We start from the raw sequence: 25,182 nt of genomic DNA, 5'->3' as shown, positions 1-25,182 counted from the left end.
TGGGATTAATACAAGTGAAAAAATGCTTGGAAAGTTTCAGGTACAATGATGTTCTTTTGTATACTTTGTGTGTTCTAGCTAACCCAGTTAAAGGCATGCAGCATGATAGGCATAACATAAACATAAGAAAATCAAAAAAATCCATCTCAACCCTCTTATAAAAACTAAAAACTGATCTACTTCTTGCAGTTATAGTGCACAACATCCATTTACATAGTAACTTTACAATATAAATTTCCATACAGAATAAAACAATGAATGATTGTAGTCATTGATATTGAGGGTACACCATCATTTTGGACTTGCAGTATAATACGCATTTAAGACATGTCATTCATTTGATACATATTATTTTTTGCACTAGCATTTGACTTTTTATAATTTCCACTGCTTCCTGAAATCTAAACAAGAGCACACATTTACCACACTGAGATTATTGTTGTAGTAAATACTTTTTCATTGGAGTTGTGATGAAAGGTGTAGGATGAAGTACTGGAAGTTTTCAACTTGAATAGTTTCATACGTACAGTACGTAACCACTTTCTGTAATCGTCTCTGACCTGATTAGTTTATATACTAACATACGAGCCTCTGACAATATACACTTACTTGCTTAGAGCCAATAACAAGTAGCAGGAATATCCAAACACCCTACAGAAACAATATTTAACTGATGTATAAACATATGTATGTAAAGTTTAATGCATGAAACATCACACTTTTTCAGAGCATTATGTAGTCAACATTTTTGGCCTAAAGTGCATGCAGTTTTTCTTAGTTTTTTATAGTGACACTTAATTTACTCAAGTTCATACACATGCACATATAGTTTCATTTAAAGACTTTTCTGTGTATATGCCACTAAAGTTTACCTTTCACTATGGATACTGGGATTAACTATCTCTCTATCTTTATCTTTAGTCTGGAATAAAAGTTTTTTTTTAACACTGTACAGACTTCCTCAGACTAATGGAGTGCGCATGTGTGTATAGATAATAACTATGATGGTTACAATACACTTAAAGGTAGTTAAATAAGCAAAGTTTAGTCCCCATCACTATAGGTGGGGCTACATGAGCTACAAATAATAATATTCATAACACAACAATTTTGCGAATTTGGTGAATGCTCTATTAGAGTCAGTGAATACAGTCATTATGGATTTTGGTACTATACAGAGTATTTCAAGAATACCTTTAAGCAGAAACACTTAGCACAGTGCTATATACACCATAAGGACTATTAAACTTCCTTTGATAATGAATCACATTATAGAAGTCAGACGTGTTGCCAGTAGTGGTGTGAATATAGTTTACAATTGTAGGGATTTCATTAGCAAGATGAACAGCCATCTAACCACTCAATACGTCAAAGCAATAAAAAGTGATTGTAAGTATATAACTGCTGCTGATATGAGCACAATTATTTTGAGTTACTCTAATAAAGCAGTCACCCATTTTTAGATTTATTTTTGTTACAGCACTTATTAGCAGTCAGTCAGACGTCTAGTACAAGCAGTACAACAAGTCACTGGTAAGGCTCCCTCCTCATTACTTGATAAACAGGATAAACCAGTTTTGAAAAGTCCTGGGGTTCACTTATCAATGACAGAAAAAAACAGGGAGATCAAACAATTCTTCACTTATTAGCAGTACCATGTGGGATAATGAATTCATTGCAACTATGAATCTTGTTTAAGATAATAGTGGCAACATAGTCCAGACCAAATGACACTTATAACCATATGAATATAATTTGCACTTGTATGGGTTTCATTAGTTAGATAAGCTACTGGTTGATCAATAAAGCTGTCTGCACACATCAATTAGCTCTCAGTACAGTACAACTATTTGTGATTCATGACAAAGTAATTTTAAAACTCTCTAATAGAGCAGTCTTTCATTTTTAAGTATTAAATAGTTGGTAATGATTATATAAAACAGTGGACCCGGGGACCAAGGGCCTGGGGACCCACGAGGATCCAACTCTTCTTGGAATTTAATACACATCGCAATATTCAATACTTATAATAGGTAGCCTACCTCTGCAAGTAGTCTTGCATGGCCAATCCACTTTTTCCACGTCATGGTGTATCACACAATGTTTAATCCAAATAGAAATTATAAGTACCTCTGAAAAAGTGTCTGAAGCTGACTGCATTTATAGGCCACTTGCCTGCTACACAATGAACATACATACGCCTATTATGTTGACTAGCTACTAAAGTTTAGAAACATCGTGCAAACAAATATTCAGGGGAATAGCGATTACTAGTAGCTAAGTAAGTTTCAATTCAGCAGTTTGACAACCAGACTTCATGCATCATGGTGCGTTTGCACAATGTTTCTAAACTTTAGTAGCTAGGTGACATAATAGACTAGTATGCTCATTGTGCGGCAGGTGAGGGGCCTATAAATGCTGTCAGCTTCAGACACTTTTCAGAGGTGCTTATAATTTCTAATTGGACTTTAATGTTTAAGGTATGTTTTGCACTTCAAGTAAGGCATCAAATGGTAATGGCTGGGATGGTATAATTGCATTTTAAAACTATTAATTTTATTAAAAGTATAGTCACTGTATTGCCTTGAATTGTACAGTATGTGGCCTGGCGTTTAGACATTTAGTTTGTGCTATCATCCATCCAAAGTTAAGGCTTCTATTGTCACACTGAACTATTAAAACTATGAATACTTGAACCTGAAATTTATTGTGGTTATGATGTTTTCTACCCTGGTAACTATGTAACTATGCAACTAGGTGTTTATATGAGACTGGCCACAGTTTGAGATCATGGTATATACTTCAAGTGTTACTCATGTTTAAAACTGGTTTCTAAAGACTTTCCCCCTCCCTCCCAAACACACAAAAAACCACCCCTGGGATTTTTGCATGTATGTAAGTTCTTGGAAAATTGTAAGCAATTACAATTACACTGCAGCCCCACAGTTGTGTCACTTGTCATCTAAAGTCAAGTATAGATCTATAGTACTGACAGTTACAAAAATGCATTGTTATTGTAAGTCTTTACCTAACCAGAACACAGGCTAAAGAGATGTATCACATACACACTGCAACATTGTGGTCTCTTTGAACTCTCAATGATGGATCATGTTTATATAGATGCATTGAAACCATGTGGGTGGTAACAATGCCACAACTTAATGTGTACTGCCATTAAAACTTTGTGAGAGATGCCCACGGCAACAATTAAGGACATAGCTGTCATAACATTTCATCATACTAGTATGTGATAGCTATTAGATTCAGTGTGGGAATGCCTAGTAACTACATGGTCTAGGTTATGTGATACAGTTATTTGTTACGCATGAAGTAGCAGCTATTCCTTTAAAGTAAGTAATCATTGCCAACTGTACAACCAAACTTAAACTTGATGGAGGCATGCAGTGTGTTGGCAGTCCAGACTCAGCAATGAAGTATGATTACATTACTTACTGAACACAGATTTCTATGGCAATAAGCTACACATATTACAAGTAACATATTTAGTATGTAACCATATCATACAGTATAGTAGTACTGTCATACTGTTGAAGGCTTTTTTTGACCAAAATATCACCCAAAAATAACGTTAACCAGCCTCATCTTTCCTTTGTATTTTGGTTAGGCATAACCAACACTAAAAAATGCTGGCCCCAAACCTTCCAACAAGTTTTTGTGGAATTTAAAATTTTCCTGTTTAGTTGGATTTCTACTAACTGACTTGATTACTGATTCCTTCAGCCAAGCATAACTCTGCTATGGTTAATGCCATCGGCTTGATTTCTTGATGTTGCTTTGGCTCACGATGTGCCCGTTTGCCAACTGCAGCAGTTACATTGCATGGATCATGGACTTACCTTTGTCCTCCTTTGTGTCCCATTTCTTTCTCCAATGCCGCATAGGTGTTGATTCATAGTAATGCTTTAGTGTTGCTGATTGTTGTAAAAATCATCTGCAATTTCTGTAGTGACTGGATTGATTTCAGAGGAACTACTGTACTCATACTGTTCTTTCCTTGTAGTGCTGTATACTGAACGAGTAGAACGTAGCAAATTGAAAACAAAACAGAATGGCCACTTCACTTCTCGGTTTGATAATTGGGGCACATGTTTAGTTGTGATTTCAATAGTGGCTGGATTGATTGCAGAGACACTTCTCATATAATTGCTTTTTATTTGAAATGCTGTTTAACAGGTGGAACAAAGCTGAAGGTATAGCCACATTGCTTTCCAGTAAATTTGTTTTGTAGTCGGTCCCTCATCAACTTGATTACTTGAATTTTATAATACATCTGGCAATTGCCATTCTTTCCCTTGATCTTCTACACCAGTCAATATTTATGTTACAAAAAAAGTTAACAAACAAGTGTAAGGAAAATTAGAAATTTTATATCTGAGTAGGAAATGGAAAGCAATGAAACAAGGTACACCTGCAGCTAAGCTAGTGGGACATTTAATCCCTATTTTGGTCATGGTTATACTCTGTATACAAACTAAAGCAGGAATTAAAATGTTCACTAGTACAGCTGCAGGTGTAGATGATCTCCCTTAGTTCATTGCTTTTTATTTCTATGATCCCTCTTCAGATATAATTTTCCTTTACGTATGAATACTTAGATAACAAATATTGAAATAGAAAGCAGCTATCATAATGGTTCTAGATAACTACACTCCCCTCCCCGACACTTGTAATGTTGTGCCACATACTCTTTTTGAGGTTAGCACATGCAGTAATCAATAATAAGCATGCATGTGTACCAAAGGAGTTCATTGGTTACAAGTATAGGGGAAAGGGTAGGATACATTTTGAAGTGAACCACCCTCATACTGTAGCTATGTACAACACTTTTCCACACACAATATGATTTATTTTTGATACACTTACTTCCAGTTGATTGCCTCTGTAAAGCATTTCGTGGACTATATACACACATGCACAAGGATATGGGTACAATAAATCACTTGGAAGTAAAGATATAGCAGTTTTGTATATTTAAGAGAGGAGATTATATGAATAAATTTTATGTAAAAGCCATCACAAGAGGTTTATGGTTGATAAGGCTTGAACCTTTACTAAAAGTTCATTTATTAATGTTATAATTATACCCTTTCTTACGCTTTGCAATGATCTTACTTGTACAGCTGTGCTGATTGCAAACAGATATATCAGTGGTAGTAAGTACTTGTGAAGCAATAACACTCCAAATATCCAGTTAATTCCCATGACGATGATCAATGACATGCTACCTCTAAACCAATACCTGAACACATTTGCACATGAGTGCTAATTTTGAGGCCTCTAAACACTAACCATGCTCTCTCTTTCCATGTTTTCTCTGTAGCAGTAGCTTCAGTTTGATGTCTCCTCATTATATAGATTGCCATAATGAGAAATCCAACGTTTATCTGTACAGATTGAACAGTTGTGTTGCATCAGTTTATTGTTAATCATTTTCCTTACGATTATAAGTGCAAGAACAGGAACAATGAAGGCCCAAATGAAATTGTCCTTGTAGGTCAGCCAACAGCTATACATGAATGCAAAAATGTTACTCCTTGAGAAAATTACTCCATGAGTGCTTACAAATTGTCACTCCCATAACTCCACTCATCTCTTCTAGCCAGTCCCAAAGGAACACACAATATCATGTACAGTAATGGACCACCTGTACATGTGTACACGTCATCTGGTGGATGGATATGTACTGTATCTTACCATAACATAATAGTACAAATCCTGTGTAGTACTTCCAGTCGACTTGTGTAAACACTTTCACCAATACAATATACAACACTACTCCCTCCATCAACATCCACATGAATGTAGTAAGAAAGAAGTAGTGGAGTAGAATGGCTATTGTGGCACAAATTTTCTGAAACAACAAAATTACATGATGCAGGAATCAGTCCCTATTAAGTACAGTATGTCTCACATCATTAGATGTCTTGTTAATTGCTGTCACAAATATTAACTGAGCAATAAACAAAGTACAACACAAGTTAATATGTACAAATGTACGTAGATTCCACTGTGACCTAGTTAAAAACAAGGATTGAAACTGTACTCAGTTTTAGCTTTTTAGATACCGTAGTATGACAAAAGATATCAAAGTTAAGATCAATGCCAGCAGTGAGAATCCTACTCCAATGTATGTAATCAAACGCAAAGCAGTCTCATTTTCTGAACTCAACTGTATTAGATAAAAGTAATGTAAATATAGTACTGTTTAAAATGCAATACAAGGTTATGCCCTGTTGTGCTCCTGTCACAATATTACAACTATGGCAGCCTAAACATTGTTTGCACATCCTTTTATGTACATGACTACTATAGCTTTTTCTTACTCGACTAGATGCTCCTCCTCTAGAATCAAAAAGTATACAAAAATGAGTGAGGTGGTAGCAGACACATTGTGTTCGTTCAGAAGTTTGGTTTACCACTCTACAGCCTTCAGTAGACCAGAATGGTTCATACTCTCTTTCACTATGCATGGTTTTATACATCAGTATCTATCAGCACTATGTACTCCCTTACATGCTGAAGTTCCAAAAGGCACATATGGCACTGCTATCTTTGCTAATCTAAAATATCACATGATTAACATTTCACTAAATAAAAATTAGTAAATAGATCATACTTTTCTGTTATGTTTGATAGCAAATTGTACACCATCTTGTTTTATGGCATCTGCACAGCTTTGGAATGGACAAGAAGTGGCTAGTGATACTATAGGTGATCCCACATCATATATACTGCATAGCATTTTGAGCATTAAATAAAAGACACATCAGCATAAGATACAGTAACAAACTTATTCACCTGTTACTTCCAGAAAGTGGTCTTGATGATAAAATACTTTCAAGCCCATTGAACAGATAAGAGACAGCTATGACTACACAGTATAATGAACATTACATAGCACTGTCACACTGTTCACAACAAACGTACACTCTGATTCTCCTTCATTTTTGGCAGCCACCAACGCACTTTCAGGAAGTTCAAATGATGCGAGATCATCATGTGATAATTTTAAATTGAAGTTCTTTAGTGAATTACTTAAATCAAGTCTCAACACTATTAAACGTATGCCTGAAATACCAATGATACTTAAATGAGTGTCATTTTCCTATGGCTTACTGCTTGTATTAAGTGTGGCATCTTTGTCATAGCAGTTGAAGGAATATGAGTCTGATGACGTAAACAAGTTGTATACAAACAATAGCTGCTGTTCCTGAAAAATAAAAGTTTCAGCTAAATTTGCATCATAATATGCATCAGCTAGTACCTCATCAAGTTTGTCTATTTCAGTACTGCTCTCCAATAAGAGTGACAATATTTCAAATGTCTATACAGTCAGACAAGAAGTTCTAACAATATACAAATCTACACAAACAGTTAAGTAAATGTATATTATGGGCTATCATATGAGGTATTATTAACTATTCATAAAGAAAGTGTTTGCATAATTACAGTTGAAAGCAGTAAAATTGGTTAAGATGTAGAAAAATGCATAAAGTAATTAAAACCCTACAGGAGCTAAGTATACTAGTTATGTATGTTTGAACGTGCTGTGCTGAGTGTATGTTATACATTAATAAACCTGGCTAGATCCAGATCTGCAGCCTTGTACAATTTTTGTTAGCATACTTGATAATACAATGAGATCACCAGCAGTAATGTCTGTGGTTTGTAAATATGAGATCAATTCTTCAGTTTGTTCGGTAACATTAGAAGTATTCGTCATAGCCTAGAGCATTTGATACAATTATAGTAATTTCCAAATCACTTACACAGCAAAAATAGTGTTCCAATACTACCTATTCTGACCCCGTCTTTATTCAGTATTGGAACAACTATTTTAAAAACTCTCTATAACGAGACAAAATGAACCTCAAATCTATAAATGACTCTAATGTTATTCACTATTATATTAGGGGCTATGGTAGAATTTTTGTTTTAGCCAAGGTAGAATTTTTGCACTATTAGTTCAAACACCTAAACATAGATGGAATAAATACAGTCAAGTATTTGTGTGTGAATTATGCTGTGTTACTCACTATTAATATAAAAAGATGTTCTGATACTGTTAGTCCATTCTCAGCACAGTATACAGGCAGTTGAGGGAGCCATTGTGGCTGCTTTTCATCAGACACAGTCCTACTGCACATTTGTGTCACAAATTCAAATTCTAAAAATTCATCTATAACTGATATGTTAAGAGAAACCAACCTACCAAGAGTACTATTGCATAGTATTCTCCTAGTACTGTTGATCAGTGTCATGTCACTAGCAGTATTTGTTGTGCAGTACTCTAATGAAAATACTATACACTGTAATTTAAAGCCATTACGTATTCTTCACTGTAGAGTGAAAGGCAATTGAATACTGTTATTATTATTGTACATATACATAGCTACATAACATTTAGTCTTATTTACCTAAATCACTAGGTTGATCTGTAGTATTATTAGGTGGTACTGTACTGGTTGATGGTAACACACTGGAAAATGTCACTGCACTGGTTGATGGTGACACATTGGAAGATGTCACTGTACTGGTTGATGATGACATACTGGAAGATGTCACTGTTCTGGTTGATGGTGACACACTGGAAGATGTCACTGTACTGGTTGATGGTGACACATTGGAAGATGTCACTGCACTGGTTGATGATGACACATTGGAAGATGTCACTGTACTGGTTGATGGTGACACATTGGAAGATGTCATTGCACTGGTTGATGGTGACACACTGGAAGATGTCACTGTACTGGTTGATGGTGATATACTGGAAGATGTCACTGTACTGGTTGATGGTGACACAATGGAAGATGTCACTGTACTGGTTGATGGTGACACACTGGAAGATGTCACTGTACTGGTTGATGATGACATACTAGAAGATGTCACTGTACTGGTTGATGGTGACACACTGGAAGATGTCACTGTACTGGTTGATGATGACACATTGGAAGATGTCACTGTACTGGTTGATGGTGACACATTGGAAGATGTCACTGCACTGGTTGATGGTGACACATTGGAAGATATCACTGTACTGGTTGATGGTGATATACTGGAAGATGTCACTGTTCTGGTTGATGGTGACACACCGGAAGATGTCACTGTACTGGTTGATGGTGACACACTGGAAGATGTTGCTGTACTGGTTGATGATGACATACTGGAAGATGTTACTGTACTGGTTGATGGTGACACACTGGAAGATGTCGCTGTACTGGTTGATGGTGACACACTGGAAGATGTCACTGTACTGGATGATGGTGATATACAGGAAGATGTCACTGTACTGGTTGATGGTGATATACTGGAAGATGTCACTGTACTGGTTGATGGTGACACATTGGAAGATGTCACTGTACTGGTTGATGGTGACACACTGGAAGATGTCACTGCACTGGTTGATGGTGATATACTGGAAGATGTCACTGTACTGGTTGATGGTGATATACTGGAAGATGTCACTGTACTGGTTGATGGTGACACATTGGAAGATGTCACTGTACTGGTTGATGGTGACACACTGGAAGATGTTGCTGTACTGGTTGATGATGACATACTGGAAGATGTCACTGTACTGGTTGATGGTGACACACTGGAAGATGTCGCTGTACTGGTTGATGGTGACACACTGGAAGATGTCACTGTACTGGTTGATGGTGATATACTGGAAGATGTCACTGTACTGGTTGATGATGACATACTAGAAGACGTCACTGTACTAGTTGATGGTGACACATTGGAAGATGTCACTGCACTGGTTGATGGCGACACATTGGAAGATGTCACTGCACTGGTTGATGGTGACACATTGGAAGATGTCACTGCACTGGTTGATGGTGACACATTGGAAGATGACACTGTACTGGTTGATGATGACATACTAGAAGATGTCACTGTACTGGTTGATGGTAACACATTGGAAGATGTCACTGTACTGGTTGATGATGACATACTAGAAGATGTCACTGTACTGGTTGATGATGACATACTAGAAGATGTCACTGTACTGGTTGATGGTGACACATTGGAAGATGTCACTGTACTGGTTGATGATGACATACTAGAAGATGTCACTGTACTGGTTGATGGTGACACACTGGAAGATGTCACTGTACTGGTTGATGATGACATACTAGAAGATGTCACTGTACTGGTTGATGGTGACACATTGGAAGATGTCACTGTACTGGTTGATGGTGACACACTGGAAGATGTCACTGTACTGGTTGATGGTGATATACTGGAAGATGTCACTGTTCTGGTTGATGGTGACACACCGGAAGATGTCACTGTACTGGTTGATGGTGACACACTGGAAGATGTTGCTGTACTGGTTGATGATGACATACTGGAAGATGTTACTGTACTGGTTGATGGTGACACACTGGAAGATGTCGCTGTACTGGTTGATGGTGACACACTGGAAGATGTCACTGTACTGGATGATGGTGATATACAGGAAGATGTCACTGTACTGGTTGATGGTGATATACTGGAAGATGTCACTGTACTGGTTGATGGTGACACATTGGAAGATGTCACTGTACTGGTTGATGGTGACACACTGGAAGATGTCACTGCACTGGTTGATGGTGATATACTGGAAGATGTCACTGTACTGGTTGATGGTGATATACTGGAAGATGTCACTGTACTGGTTGATGGTGACACATTGGAAGATGTCACTGTACTGGTTGATGGTGACACACTGGAAGATGTTGCTGTACTGGTTGATGATGACATACTGGAAGATGTCACTGTACTGGTTGATGGTGACACACTGGAAGATGTCGCTGTACTGGTTGATGGTGACACACTGGAAGATGTCACTGTACTGGTTGATGGTGATATACTGGAAGATGTCACTGTACTGGTTGATGATGACATACTAGAAGACGTCACTGTACTAGTTGATGGTGACACATTGGAAGATGTCACTGTACTGGTTGATGGTGACACACTGGAAGATGTCGCTGTACTGGTTGATGGTGACACACTGGAAGATGTCGCTGTACTGGTTGATGGTGACACACTGGAAGATGTCACTGTACTGGTTGATGTTGACACTCTGGAAGATGTCACTGTACTGGTTGATGGTGACACTCTGGAAGATGTCACTGTATTGGTTGACGTTGACACACTGGAAGATGTCACTGTACTGGTTGATGGTGACTCACTGGAAGATGTCACTGAATTGGTTGATGATGGCATACTGGAAGATGTCACCATACTGGTAAAAGATGGTGGTACACTGTAAGATGCCACTGAACTGGTTAATGGTGACACACTTGGAGATGGTAATGATTGACTACAATTATTATCACATTGACCAGTACACATTCCTTGCTGGTTCATAGAACATAATGTAAGTTCTCTAGCAGTACTAGTAAATACATAAACTGTAGCATGATCATACAAACGTGTGTTTCCTGGAGCACACTGCACATCCTCCTGCATACCTTGAGCTGTGCTTGTCCTAATAGGAGAATTCATAATTCACATAAGTTGTTACATATTTGTCTTACATGAAGTTTACTGTTCTGTTTAGTTGACAATTACTGTCTAATCCTGTCACATGAATGTTGCTAATAAATGCACTTTCATGCTCTCTAATATCACGTAGCACCCATCTCAATTGTAAATTATTCATGTTTGTTTCTGATTTTTTAATTGTCACTAACCATCTGCCTATCATATTAAACTGTAATGCAGAATCATGAATCAAATAACTTACTGTTAGATACCTCCTGTGCATTAGTCATTATTGTATTCCATGTGTCACAATCTTTATTTAAACGATGCTGCACTAATAATGGTAGTGAATGGTTGATATTTCCAGAAGAATCATTTAAGTAGCCAGCAGTGAAGCAGACTTCAATGTCATCACTGTAAGGCATTAACATACGTAAATGTTAATGTATTAGTTAAGGCTGTGAGATAATTTTGTGTCATGACAATACACCTCCTTATCATGATTATCATGATAATTTTGATTACACACATATTATAATACTTTGTTATAGCTTGTTTATTAAATCATCGTACCACTCAAAACACAATTGCCATATATGGTAGTTCCAAGTGTGACTACTTCAGGGCTCAGTTACATAGCATACTGTGTAAGAAGGTATCAAGTCATATGGTAGTGTATTGTGCAGCCAAGAAAGCTGATGCACCACACTGTGCGTACAGTGTATATTGACAGGAAGAGACTACAATTTTCATGCCTGCATAGCTCCATGGCCCCTTCTCCAAAGTACAACATTTTCGCATCATAGTTGTCCACCAGGTAGGGTAGGTCACACAGCACTGAAATTTGATTAAATTTGCACCAGCCATTTGTGGGATATGGGTGTTCAAATTTTAGATTTTTTTTTGTTTTTTCTTAAGCCTTAATATGGGTCTTAGGTTTCTTTTTGCACACTTTGTAAAAATTATTATAAAACACACCCATGTAACTGAATTGCTTTGAAGTATAGCCCAAATAAAATGCATATACATGTGTTAAGTTTGCTATGAATCTTATCTGATAAATATTTATGGTATTATGAATGTATTTTTCACATAAAAAGATTGAATTTCTGTCATGGCTAGCTACAGGGGAAACTGCAAATCAGTATATACACAGGTCAACAGTGCCTTTTGTTGGTTTGAAAAGCAATAGAGTTACAGTGAGTTTATAGCTGTAACCAGTGTTGGGACAGTTACTTTTTAAAAGTAACTTGTTACATATTACATATTACTTGCAACTGAACTATTTAGTTACAGTTATATATTACCCATAAAATAAAGTAACTATAATAATATTACATATTATATTACTTTGTGTCCACAGCCTCAAGCTGTCACGTGTGAAATTACTACCTTATCACGTGAAATGGTTGCGTTGTTGGACAATGTGCAAATCTTGGTTGTAAGTAAGAAGCTGGTGAATAAGCTTCATTCAGTAGGCTCATTACTTTGTTGTGGCTAGGCATTACTTAGTGGATTACTAACGAGATTAGCAACTTTGTTACTTGTAGTAATAATATTACTTAATATTAGATTTGTTACAGTAACTATATTACTTAGGTAACGCGTTACATTTGTGAGTAAAGTAACTTGAGTTATATTACCTGTTTTTATAGTGTATTTCATTATATTACTTAGTTACCACAAAAGTAAAAATATTACATAACGTGTTACATAAGTACTGCATTACTCCCAACACTGGCTGTAACCAACAGGTGTAAAATCATGGGGTAGAGATATTCTAATAGAGCAGTCACTGTGTAGTCAACAGCACACAAAAACTGTGAAAAACTTACCAGGGATCAAACCAGGGACCTCCACACCCACCATCCACATCTCTAACTCACTGCTATCATGCCTGTTAACTTCTACTTTATAAGAAAATTCTAGTTTAAATCTGCTTATTAGTAAATATTTATGATTTCATACATCTATCAATGGAAATTCTAGTTTGTTCTAGAACATTCTATGTGTGTTCTGTTAGAAGTTCTCAAAAATGTGCTTTCTATTAGAGTATTACAATAACATACATAAGTCTGTCTTCAATAATCACCACTGTGTCAACATATAGTAGATAAGAAGTAATGTGGATAAAAACAAACCCCAAAGTCACCCCCTTTATCACGGCTTGGCTGTTTTGTGTAAATTTCATGTCTTTTTGTACATTATAAGATCTGAAAACCAGCCTGAGTGAAAAAGTTGTGAAATTAAATGTGGCAATGATACTGTTATTTACATTGTTGCAGCCATTTCTTGGCCACCACCTTTGATTTCACAATAATTATTTTCATCCAGGGTTTGAAAGCTACACTCCTTTTCACAGTTTGGCTGTGTTTTTTTGTGTGGATGATGAGAAGTACATTAGCCTGCAAAGCATTCTAATCTCTATATAGCTAGAGGATTTACTTCCTTGTTGAAAGTTAGATTCTCTGAAGTTAATATGAAAGCGATTTTAGAAGCTTGTCAAATTCTCTGAATCACCTCTTGATGGGAAGGTATAAAAGCTGGAACGGAATGGAACTAATTAGGGCACGCGCCTAACAAAAATCATTTTGACAAGCTTCTACACCATCCCCAATTAGGTAAAACTCACCCTGGACTTGTCAGCAAATTTACATACAAATACAACCTCTTAAGTGAAAACATTTATCCACACAAAAACAGCCAAGCTGTGAAAAAAATGGTGTGGCCTTAAAAAGCCTGGGTGAAAAAAGTTGTGAAATCAAAGGTGGCGGCCAAGAAATGGCTGCAATGATGTTAATGCTAATAAATTTTAACGATGCACACTGCAATTGTTAAAATTTTTTAGCATTAACATCATTGCAGCCATTTCTTGGCCGCCACCTTTGATTTCACAACTTTTTTCACCCAGGCTTTTTAAGGCCACACCATTTTTTTCACAGCTTGGCTGTTTTTGTGTGGATTTCACTTCTTTTTGTACTTTATAAGGCCCCAAAACCAGCCTATGGCTGACTTTGAGGTTTGTTTTTACTCACATTTCTTCTTTTCTATGTAGATACAATGATGATTATTGAAGACAGTGTATTTCATTGATTTGATTTGATTTGATTTATATATTTAACCTCCGAGCAATCGGCTACAGCCGTTCTTCCTTGCCCAGAGGGACACATTACAATACATAAATAATACACACAAAAACTAAACAAGCAAGGTATAACTGATACAAAGACAACCAAGGTAAACAACTTACAACACACACACACACACACACACACACACACACACACACACACACACACACACACACACACACACACACAAACAAAACAACATGCATATAGTTACAATCATATTAATGTTATCAAAGGAGTGAGTCACAGTGCCGCTTAAGGAGATCCACATACTCATAAAATGGAGAATTAGTACAGTCAGTTACAGATGATGGTAATGCATTCCACCATTGAATGGTTTTATATCGAAAAAAACTTTGAGTAAAGCATAAGCGGAACATAGGTATGTTCGCTGGTGTCCTTGTACTATAAGAAGTAGTTCCACCGAAAACAATTGGTGGTTCAAGTGGAATACATTTAACTTGGTGGTACTGGTGGTACATTAAACACAGTGATTTAAACTGAATAAAATAAGGCAGTGGCAACCATTGCAATCTATGATAAAATTCAGACACATGATCATATTTCCTTAGGTCTCATCAACATGTTATTGACAATAGTTTGATGAAGATGTTATTGGAATCCCTGGTATTGTCTCATTTGTCTTACTGTGTAACAGTTTGGGGACCATCAGTGGGAAGCACTCTACTGCAAAGACTTCAGAGGATGCAGAACCGTACAGTAAGGTTGTATTATGACCTAAGCAAACATAGATAGTATGACATTTTACGGCACACATTAACAACATGATGGGTCCAAGACATAGTAGAATCAAAAATAAGTCCTAAATACTTCTGTTTCTCAGTAACTTGTAGAACACCACCACCAACAGATATAGGATGTGCAAACTTTGTGGAACGATTGGAGGCTTTAAACCACATAACGGAAGACTTTTTAAAGTTAATTTCCATTTTACTCTGTAAAATCCACTGCTGTATTAATGAGAGTTGAGAGCCCATAGTATTTTGTACAGCAGCTGGGGTGGCACCAGTACAAATAATAGTTGTATCATTTACATACTGTAAAAGTAGACCATTGGCCAACTGTGCTGGAAGTGAATTCATAAATTAAAAACAACAATGGTCCTGGGGCACTCCCCTGGGGCACTCCCCTGGGGTATGCCACCCTTTATAAGTCTTCACGATGAAAATGTAGCAGATGACTTAATTCTGTGAAAACGGTTAGACAGATAATCTTAAACCACTCCACTGCTATACTGTGAACACCAAGTTCAGAAATTCTTTGTGATAGCAGGTAGTGATCAAGTGAGTCAAATGCCTTCCTCAAGTCAATAAATGCAGTACAAACTACACTGCCTTTATCCAATGATGTAACTGCCAATAACAAAATATCTTCAGTAGACTTACCACAACGATAAGCACCTTGGTGTGGGTGCAACAAATTATTCTGTTCAAGGTACTGGCTGAGTTGTGTAGAGACAATTTTCTCCAAAACTTTAGTGACCACAAGGACGACAGCAATAGGACGATAATTAGAGGGGTCATCAGGGGCGCCATTGCATGATTTAATTCATTATTTGAAAATATTATTGTAATACTCTAATGCTTCAGTTGACATGCATACAAAAATAGCCAGAGAATGAGATGTATATCATCTCCTCTCTGGACATTGACTGACACACTTCTTGAGTTTGTACTTATTATACTAATGCATGCAGTTAAACTTACAGAATCTTTTATTTTGTGTGTCATTCATTCTTTCAGTATAGTAAAGGGCTTCTCTCAAAGGAGACACATACCTAGCAGCATGTAGTACACTATATATAAATTTACCAAGCTGGTCTAAATAAATAACAGCATGTCATTACATCTTGTCCTTACTGTTTGAAACATTTTTTTAAAAGCCGTGCAGCTCAGAAGCATTCTCAGTAGAAGTTATTATGATTTTAAACTTTTGCTAGTCCTTGCCGAGTGATGGTATTATACAACACACAGATTGAAGGCTGTGATTCAACCATTTAACAGTAGGTAAACAATTTATCTAACAAAATTTATATGGCTATCAGCCCTCAAGTAGCTAATAATATATCTTTAGTCTTGTCTTTATATCAAATAAGCCTTAAATATACTTTAACAATTACACTGTAAAGCTAATGTGCATGATAGATACCTGCATGTAGAGATTGACATCCCCTCAGCAAGCTCAGTATTGCTAAACTCAGAAATTCATCAACTTTCCACTTTTCATAAATTTTCCGAAGTGACCAATCAGTTTAAAAGCCATTTTTCTGAGTTTCAGCACATAACAGAGGGCTTTAGCTATACTGATCCATACCGCATGGAAATAATATTCTTCTCATAACTAGAGAATAGTGACAACAATATGGTAATAATGGCTATTTAATGCAGGTGTGTTCAGGTGTGATGCAGGTGGAGGATGGGAAACTACATCCTTATTTGAAGTAGCCTTATCCTGTGGCCGTGACAAAAATCGCTATCACATTTTCCCTTGTTCTTTATCTGATGTGTAGCTACGAAATTTGGACTATAGCTACTACTGAATGTGCTGTATTACTTTCTTGCTTCCCTTCACTGTAATTTGAAAATCAACTAAAACATGTGCAAGTTTTAGTGATTTTTCTAAGTGGAACGAAAAGAAGATGAAAAATACAAAAAAACTAACACAAATTTGAAGATGCATATCTCAGTGATGCTTGGCAGATTCAACTCAAATTTGAAAGGAAATTCCTTATAAAATGTTTAATGTTGTTGTTTATGGAATTAATGAATCCCAGCCGAAAACGTCTAGAGCCACCAGACAGAAACAAGACATGGATGCCGTGCTACCTCTTTTCTCCAATATTGATTCTACTCTTTCTAAATCGTCTATCCATGATCTCCACCATCTTGGTAAACTTAATGTCTCTAGCCGAAATCCCAGACCGTTACTGGTAAAGCTGCTACGTACATTCCTTTGATGCAACATCAGTACTATACAAAAGATCCTTGACGCCAAAAGATATCGTAAGAAGCCTTGCATGGCCAGGGAGAAAAGAGCAATTGAGACAGTATTCTAAGAACAAGATGGTAGCCTAGAAAGGAGCAAACAAGAAATGTGTTAAACTGAAAGGAAATGAAATTTACATTAATAAGGAGCTCTTTGGAAAATAATGGATCATATGTAATGACCAAAGCATCCAGTCAGACTTCCTCTCCTGCAATGACCATCCCACATCCTGACCAACTGTCTTGACTAAGAACATAACTATAAAATTTTAATATTTGTAAGCTTGTGTGACTGTAGGCTGTGGGCACATGTTGCCCGCAGATCTGGCATTAAAAACAAAAATGGGAGGTGCCCCACCCTAAGGAGTTTCCACAGCAATAATGGTTAATTTCTAGCTACAGATGAGTGAAAACAGCATTTTCTTAGTTCCTGTAAAATATACACACTTGTCTGTTGCGTGCCCGCACTGGCTATAATTGGTCGCACAACACACTATAGTTTTGTCTTGATAACAAATTAAACACATGGAAGATAGCTACATATTAAATTTGCTTACAGTTATATTTTAGCTTTATTAACTGCCAGGGAAATATCGCTGGCAGTAGTAACTATAGCTACACGAAGATCTTGCCTCTCGTAAACACATGATCAACTGCAACAGAGAGAAGCTAGGGTTGCAACAGGGAGAAGCTAGGGTTGCAACGAAGCCAACAAATCATCTGCTTAGCTATATTCTGCCATGATGCAGTTTGTTGGATAAATAAGAGACCATGCCAATGGTTTATAAAACTAGGTATAGCCAGTAGTAGGTCCCATGCTACCGGCAGAAGAGTCGGAACACTAAATGATGTAAAGATTCCATGCCCTATGTTGCTGACTGTTTTCCTCATATGCACAGAATTCATTATAATAGTGCAGGTACAGTGCTCGTTGGTGCATATAGCAATGGGCCCTATACAATAGTAGATGCATGCAAAACTTTAAATCCATGAAGGGAAATAGTTTCAGACTTCCAAATTTATGTGTACCTATCCTGATATCTATATATGTGTAGTATTTAATCTTAGTAGTTATTCTTCCTAGCAGAATAATACACACGCTCATGCAATCAGCCAATTATGGGACACTTGTAGTAGTTATGAGACACCACACACTATAATGTAGTTGAATAAGAAAACAATTCCTTACAATATTTTCAGCTCACTAATGATATTTAAAATTGCAAAAATTTAATACTAAGCTATAAGTAATGACATTTCTTACAGGTATTGTTACAGGTTGTCATCGTAAATCATGTTCACACAACCAGAAAGCATAGTTAATTATACGTAATGTGCATAAGCCGTGCATATATGCAGCATTAAATTCTTCAAGTGGGCCCATTTTTGTGTCGTATTTCAATAGCTACTGGAGAATGTATATTTTCATAGCATCTTCACTACATAAACAAGGGTTAATGATGAGAAAGTCGTGACAATACAGCCAGCAAAGTGTCCCTTAACACCTGCCATCTCATATTACTAGCACCTACTCTATATCTAGCTATATTGCATGGCCAGACCAGATTTTCCCTTTTTTGATTGATGGCTGGCAGAAAAAAGTTTTTTTCCGACAGTCAGTCTGGCCACACGAGACTAACCTACATACATGTAGCTAAAGGCTCGCTTTGCTGTAGCTATACGTATAGCACAACTTATCAAGCATAAGGGTTACTAACTACAACAAAAGTTCTGTTTCTATGCAGTATGTAAAAGTTTTTTATAGTTTACTTCTCAGTTTAGAGATTTCAAAGGTGTAAGGGAGGGCCGGTAGCTATAAGACAATAATAAAAAAACTAGTTACTGACTCCATCAGCCAGTACAGCTTTTATGCATGGTTTGTCAAGCTGTTTCTTGGACTGTCCCTTTTGACAGTGTGAATTTTCAACCTCTCGAGGAAATAATTGCTGTGCGACGACAGTATCATACAGCCTACAAGTTTATAGAGTTTTACACAAGATTTCACCATCATATCTACATGATACTTTTCATTATACTGTTGACATCACTTCTTGTGTTGCTCATAATGCTCACCGCTTATTTGTACCGCGAGTTAGAACCACATTAGCAAAGAACAGTTTTTATTTTCGTGGTACGCAAACTTGGAATTCGCTAAGTCCCACACTTTATGAAGCAAGGAAACTGGTAGATTTTAAATTTTTATATAAGTCACTTCTATGTACGTAATTGTGTGTATTTATAACTGTATGTTTGTCAGGACACTGCTGAAAATCAGTATTTTTATACTGAGCAGTCTTCCCTTCAAAAAAAAATAATATTCATCAATTTTATCCCTACCTTACCAGGCTGTCCACCGCCTTGTGACAATTTATGGAAGTTGTTTGCTCTTCCTGCTTGTTGGGGAGGTCTGGATATTTTTTTCCAACTATCACAAGTAACCATGAGTTAGCTGCTTCCCGTTGTATTGCTGAGCCTCTTTGTTTGTGCATTCATGACCATTCTAAGAGCTTTTTTGAGGCTCTTTCTTTCCAACAATCTGGAAAATGTTCTGTACACAAAGCAAAGTTAGAAACTTACTCTAATAATTCTTCTGAATTGCGTCAGCAGTTGGAACCCACACTGCAGCGTGCAGTAGAACTAGCATCTGTGAAATTGGCTTACAACTCTCCCCTTGGTTTTGCTCTACACAAGTCCGCCTTTCAGGATGCCTTGGCCTTGTGTTACAGTTGGCCTCCCCTCTGTACTCCAACTCTTTGTGCATGTGGGGCTCCCTTCTCTGTGGATCATGTGCTCTCTTGTCCAAAGGGGGATTACCTTCTCTTCGCCACAATGAGATAAAGGACCTCACTGCTACTCTTTTGACAGAGGTTTGCTCCCAGGTGTGTACTGAACCAGAACTGCAGCCTGTCCACAATCCCCCTGATGAGTTCCATCTTTCCACCTCAAATACTCAAGTAGGGGCTCGATTGGTCATTGCCATGAATGGTTTTTTGGGGTAGTCGTTCTCAGAGATGTTTTGTTGATGTTTGTGTTTTTAATCCGCTTACCCCATCTAACAGTTCTTTTCCTTCTTTCTTCTACCTTTAAGAAGCATGTGAATATCAAGCGTCGAGCTTTTGGTTAGAGAATTCGTGAGGTTGCATGAACATGCTTTTTTTACACCTATCATCATGTCGGCAACAGGGGGGTTGGCTCATGAAGCCACAGTTTTCTACAGGCGTCTGGCTTCCCTCTTATTGGCTAAGTGGGGTAATGAATACTTTGTGGTCCTTGGTTGGCTTCGGTGTTGTCTTAGTTTCTCTTTGCTCCAGTCAGCCATTCAATGCATTCGAGGTGCATGCTCATCCATTTATGCTTACACCACCAATGGATTTAGTGCATGTGGAGTCCCGTCTGTCCGAGTAACATGCTGACAGAGTTACTCAAATTCTTATTTTCTCTTTCAGTTGTCCAGCGTGTTCCGTTCTTTGTGCTGGGGGTGGTAGGCAAGGGCAGTGGTTTGATTGATTTGATTTATTGTTTATCCTCTAGGTAATTGGCATAAGCCGTTCTTCCTTACCAGAGCAACTAAGTACATATACAACACACAGAGCAAAGCACAAAACAAATATACAAAAAGTACATTAGTTAATAATAACAAACTACACAACACAGGACACATAGCTACAAATTTAACACTCATAATTACTTAGCTAAGTATATAGATTTAGCATAATTAACAAAGATAGGACAAGTCATTGTACTAGGAAATGATGCTGTTGAATGGATTGAATTCCAATAAGCAGTAGCACTACAGCAAAAATATTTCCTAGTTCTGGAGAGCTTAAAATTACAAGTATTCGCAAAATAATCACCACAGCATGTGTTGTATGAGTGCTGACAACCAAAGGCAATTGGAGGATCTAATTGTGAAGTCTATTTTTGCTTGTAGTAGCGAAACATAGCAGCAATAGATTGTAATTGTATGATGTCAGGTACAGATAGCCAGTGCAGCTCTCTACGATGTACAGATATGTGATCAAATATATTTAAAGATTTAGTTATACGGACAGCACGATTTTGCAATCGCTGTAAACAAGAAATTTGATCCTTCCTCAAAGGAGGACCCCACACTAGTAATGCGTAACTTATTCTCAAAAAGATTAGTGATTCTGTGAGTAATTTAAGGATGGAAAATGTCAAAGAGTTCAGATGAGTACTTAAAAAGTGAAGATAATATGCAACTTGTTTACATACATCATTATAACTTGATGACTCATTTACATACATCATTATAACATAACCACTTATCAAAAATGATTCCCAAATATTTTTGGTGGTAGACTTCTTTTAGCTAATTGTCATTAACAATAATGGAGGGACATGACACATTTTGAGATGATTTAGGTGTAAACCACATTACAATGGATTTATTGATGTTAAGTTTCAGACGACTAGCAGGTATCCAATGTAAGGTCATGGGATAGCTGCATCTTCACGGAGTCAAAGTCAGAACCACAGCAGATAAGTGTGGTGTCATCTGCAAATTGTAATAGTTTACCAAACTTGACAATAGAAGGCATTTCATTAACATAAATAAGGAACAACAGTGGTCCTAGAGCACTGCCTTGAGGGATCCCACCCTTTACAGTTGTCCAAGAAGATCGAAGTACTACCATTAAGTTTCACTCATTGGAGACGATTGGAAAGATAGTTTGTGAACCATGTAAGTTCACTCCTAGACACACCCAGCTCACTATTAAAGGCGGTTCGGTAAAATGGTGTGATCAAAGAATCAAACGCTTTGCGGAGATCTAAAAAGGCTGTGCACACAATTTTTCCACAGTCCTACAATATATCAACAGCATAAAAGGTGACCGGATTTGTGAAAAGGTACCTTTTCACATATTTTACATGCCAGCAAACAAAATGATGTAACACTTGACTCCTTATACTGATTAACTTGTTGTTAGCTTCACAATGCAGCCAGATACTTTAGTTGCACTCATGGAAAATTTCAGGCAATTACATGCTGTGATCAAAAAGTTATAAAACTTAAAAGTTCAAAAAATGGGTCAATTTTTTTTGTGTGAAAAAGGCACCTTTTTGCAAATCCGGTCACATAAGGAGGATTTGTTCAGTCTGTAGATTTTCCTTGACGATATGCACCCTGAAAGGAGCGCAGAAGTTTGTTGGATTCAAAGTACCGATTCAGTTGGTTTGCAACAATCTTTTCTAGGGTTTTAGCAATGACTCCCGGGAACAACAGAGATTGGACGATAATTTGAAGGATCATGTTAAGGTCCGCTATTATGCACAGGTGTGACATTATACTGCTTCCATTCCAGTCCATCAAGCCCGGGAAAAAATAATACAATAATATACACGTAGCTAGCTACTGCACGAACTTGTTAACTTGCCTCATAGAACGTATACGTAGTATAAGGTACGTACTAACTTACCATCTTCTGTTTGACTGCCCGCCCATGGAGAATACCACGTCAACCATAAAGCAGAGTGCTAGCGTAGCTACCAGCATTATTAACAAGAACAGCACTTAGCTATCCGCAGCACTGAAATATCCGAACCTGTTTTTATACGAGCTCAAGTAGGTAAATGACTAGTGAGCGGAGTTATCCGGAGAAAATTAATTGCTTTTTATGAATTTTGTGATTTGCATTGGATTGATTGATTCTAGTCATTATATTCTTAAAGATTTTTATAGTGTTCAAGGTCAGGTGCTTTGATGACATGCATACATAACTATGTTCAAGGATGGCATTCCATATTCTGATAGAAGATGGATGTAAATATTGGGCCATGGAAAATAGAAGTTTCGTTTGGATGAATTCAAAATAAAAATATATTTAATATGTGTTTGCTCTTGCTGCCAGTTGTAGCTATGTATCTTATGTGGATGCAGAACTCGAAACTGGGTGAGGTAGTCGGTCATGGGATTAGATCATAACTTTGTAAAGCATAATATAGTTGTTATTTTGTATAGGTAGGTTGGTTTAAGTTCTAGAGTTGGCCAGTTCAGATGACTTAACACTAGCTGTTCTGTTATACACAAACTGGCATTGATTCTGTTAATATCATTGACTAGATGTGGGGGACTAGACAGTTGGATACTTAGTAGCTATAGGTCGTGGCTGGCAGATGTAAGTCATGCAACAAGTTGACTACACAGATACTTGACAGGTTTCTTTGTAAGAAGGCTCTGACTTTGTTGGTTAGTTGAAATGTTTGATCACTGTATGATACCTGACCACTGATAGCTAATTATCTTATCACCGCCAAACATCTGGCAGTTGTACAAGCCTTGAATATTGTTAACACGTACAGTCTTCCTCAAATGTCATATGAATTACATTTGCATTCCTAAGGAAGCAAACATGATCATGTGTGTATAAAGTTTCTCAGCAAGTACCACTAAATTCTCTATTAGTTCCTAATGATTTCTTTATGGGTGGTATACTGTACAGGTATATGTGTGTGCATGTGCTCTAGTGCATTAAATGGAACATGTGATAATCCTGTTTTTCATGAAAGATATTTTTCACAATACTATAATTATGTGATTTGTACACAGATCAATGTTTATTCTAGGATAGGAATTTGGGGGATGACCAGGTGAAAGTCTATATGATAGCTAGTTACACTTGTCCAAGTGATGAACTAGTTAGTCATTTAAGGTTGTGTCATGAGTGTTGATTGTTGATTTGATTTTTGTGACTGGGTGAAACCAGATTCTAGCTAGTGATGTATGACTGTATGTTGAAACTGCTGAATAAACAATTTGTATGAGCATTTTATTGGGTGTAGTTGCATGATACCACAAGGCACCAGCAAACTAAAATATTTGGGTGGATGTCCTTTTGTGAGGGAGGGGAGGGATGCATGGGGTGCTGAAGCACTCCAAATGTGCTAACTAGAAAGCTAGTGGAAGTTACAGTACAGGTACAGCTGCATCTTTAGCATACATATGCAATGAAAAGATAGAAAGAGCAAGAAAGGCTAATTTCTTCTAGGAATCAACAAGAGGGGGTCAAAGTTATATTTCAGAAGCAAAACTGCTAAATAGCTACTAAACATTGAAATACTCTAATAGAACAGTCAACTACTCTAATAGAACATCCATCATTAAATTGCTTAAAAGTTACAATTCTATGTCTTTTATACACTGCGATCAGCTAGATAAGATCATCAATATTTGTGAAAAGCTGTAGGTAGGTGCTACAATAGAGGCATCTATAGTGGAGGCTAAGACAACTGGTTGATACAATTACATAATATAGTGGTTAGCTAGTACAGTGTGTGAAGCACACTCAGCATACAGAATTATCTGGTCCAGAGGCATGCCCCCCTGCAAGAAAATTTTAGAAATTTAGCTTAATAATTTTGACTGAACTCATACTGAATAAGCATTGTGAGCCTCTGTAACTTAGTGAAATTATTATTCTCTATAGCAGTGATAATACTAGCTAACTGTCATATATTAAAGGGCATACACAGGATAAATGCTGCAGTATATATGGTTGTGTTTAAAGGGCCTAGGAGTGTAACCTCCA

The 25,182-nt window shown here is 37.1% G+C and overlaps 1 protein-coding gene across 1 annotated transcript; it reads right to left on the bottom strand.

Annotated features, from left to right (window-relative positions):
- Positions 1–204: 204 nt before the first annotated feature.
- On the bottom strand, positions 205–23,159 carry LOC136255078 (platelet binding protein GspB-like). Its single transcript, XM_066047798.1, has 25 exons — positions 23,074–23,159; positions 11,759–11,910; positions 11,550–11,712; positions 10,148–11,500; positions 8,439–10,012; positions 8,234–8,311; positions 8,058–8,188; positions 7,601–7,747; positions 7,286–7,345; positions 7,138–7,231; positions 6,949–7,089; positions 6,820–6,892; positions 6,638–6,752; positions 6,535–6,581; positions 6,345–6,483; positions 6,087–6,190; positions 5,933–6,035; positions 5,716–5,872; positions 5,584–5,665; positions 5,461–5,527; positions 5,311–5,405; positions 5,134–5,260; positions 610–651; positions 453–560; positions 205–401 (listed from the first exon to the last, which is right to left on the bottom strand). Exons 1-25 carry the CDS (start codon positions 23,148–23,150, stop codon positions 321–323), a joined length of 5,310 nt encoding a protein of 1,769 aa, XP_065903870.1. The 5' UTR covers positions 23,151–23,159; the 3' UTR covers positions 205–320.
- Between the last annotated feature and the right edge of the window lie 2,023 nt (positions 23,160–25,182).

This window comes from Dysidea avara, chromosome 5 (genome assembly GCF_963678975.1).
Source record: "Dysidea avara chromosome 5, odDysAvar1.4, whole genome shotgun sequence".
Lineage (NCBI taxonomy): Eukaryota > Metazoa > Porifera > Demospongiae > Dictyoceratida > Dysideidae > Dysidea > Dysidea avara.
Note: the sequence above shows the minus strand (reverse complement) of the source record. Positions and strands in the feature narration are given on the sequence as shown.

Bases quoted from the DNA above. Each gene is read 5' to 3' on its own strand.
- LOC136255078 (XM_066047798.1), bottom strand. From the start codon at position 23,150: ATGCTGGTAGCTACGCTAGCACTCTGCTTTATGGTTGACGTGGTATTC. The intron at 7,232-7,285 runs GTACTAGCTGAT...TTTATTTTTCAG, and splicing joins AAATAGACAAACTTGATGAG to GAACAGCAGCTATTGTTTGT. The intron at 5,261-5,310 runs GTTAGTGTTTAG...AAATGTGTTCAG, and splicing joins ACATGGAAAGAGAGAGCATG to GTATTGGTTTAGAGGTAGCA.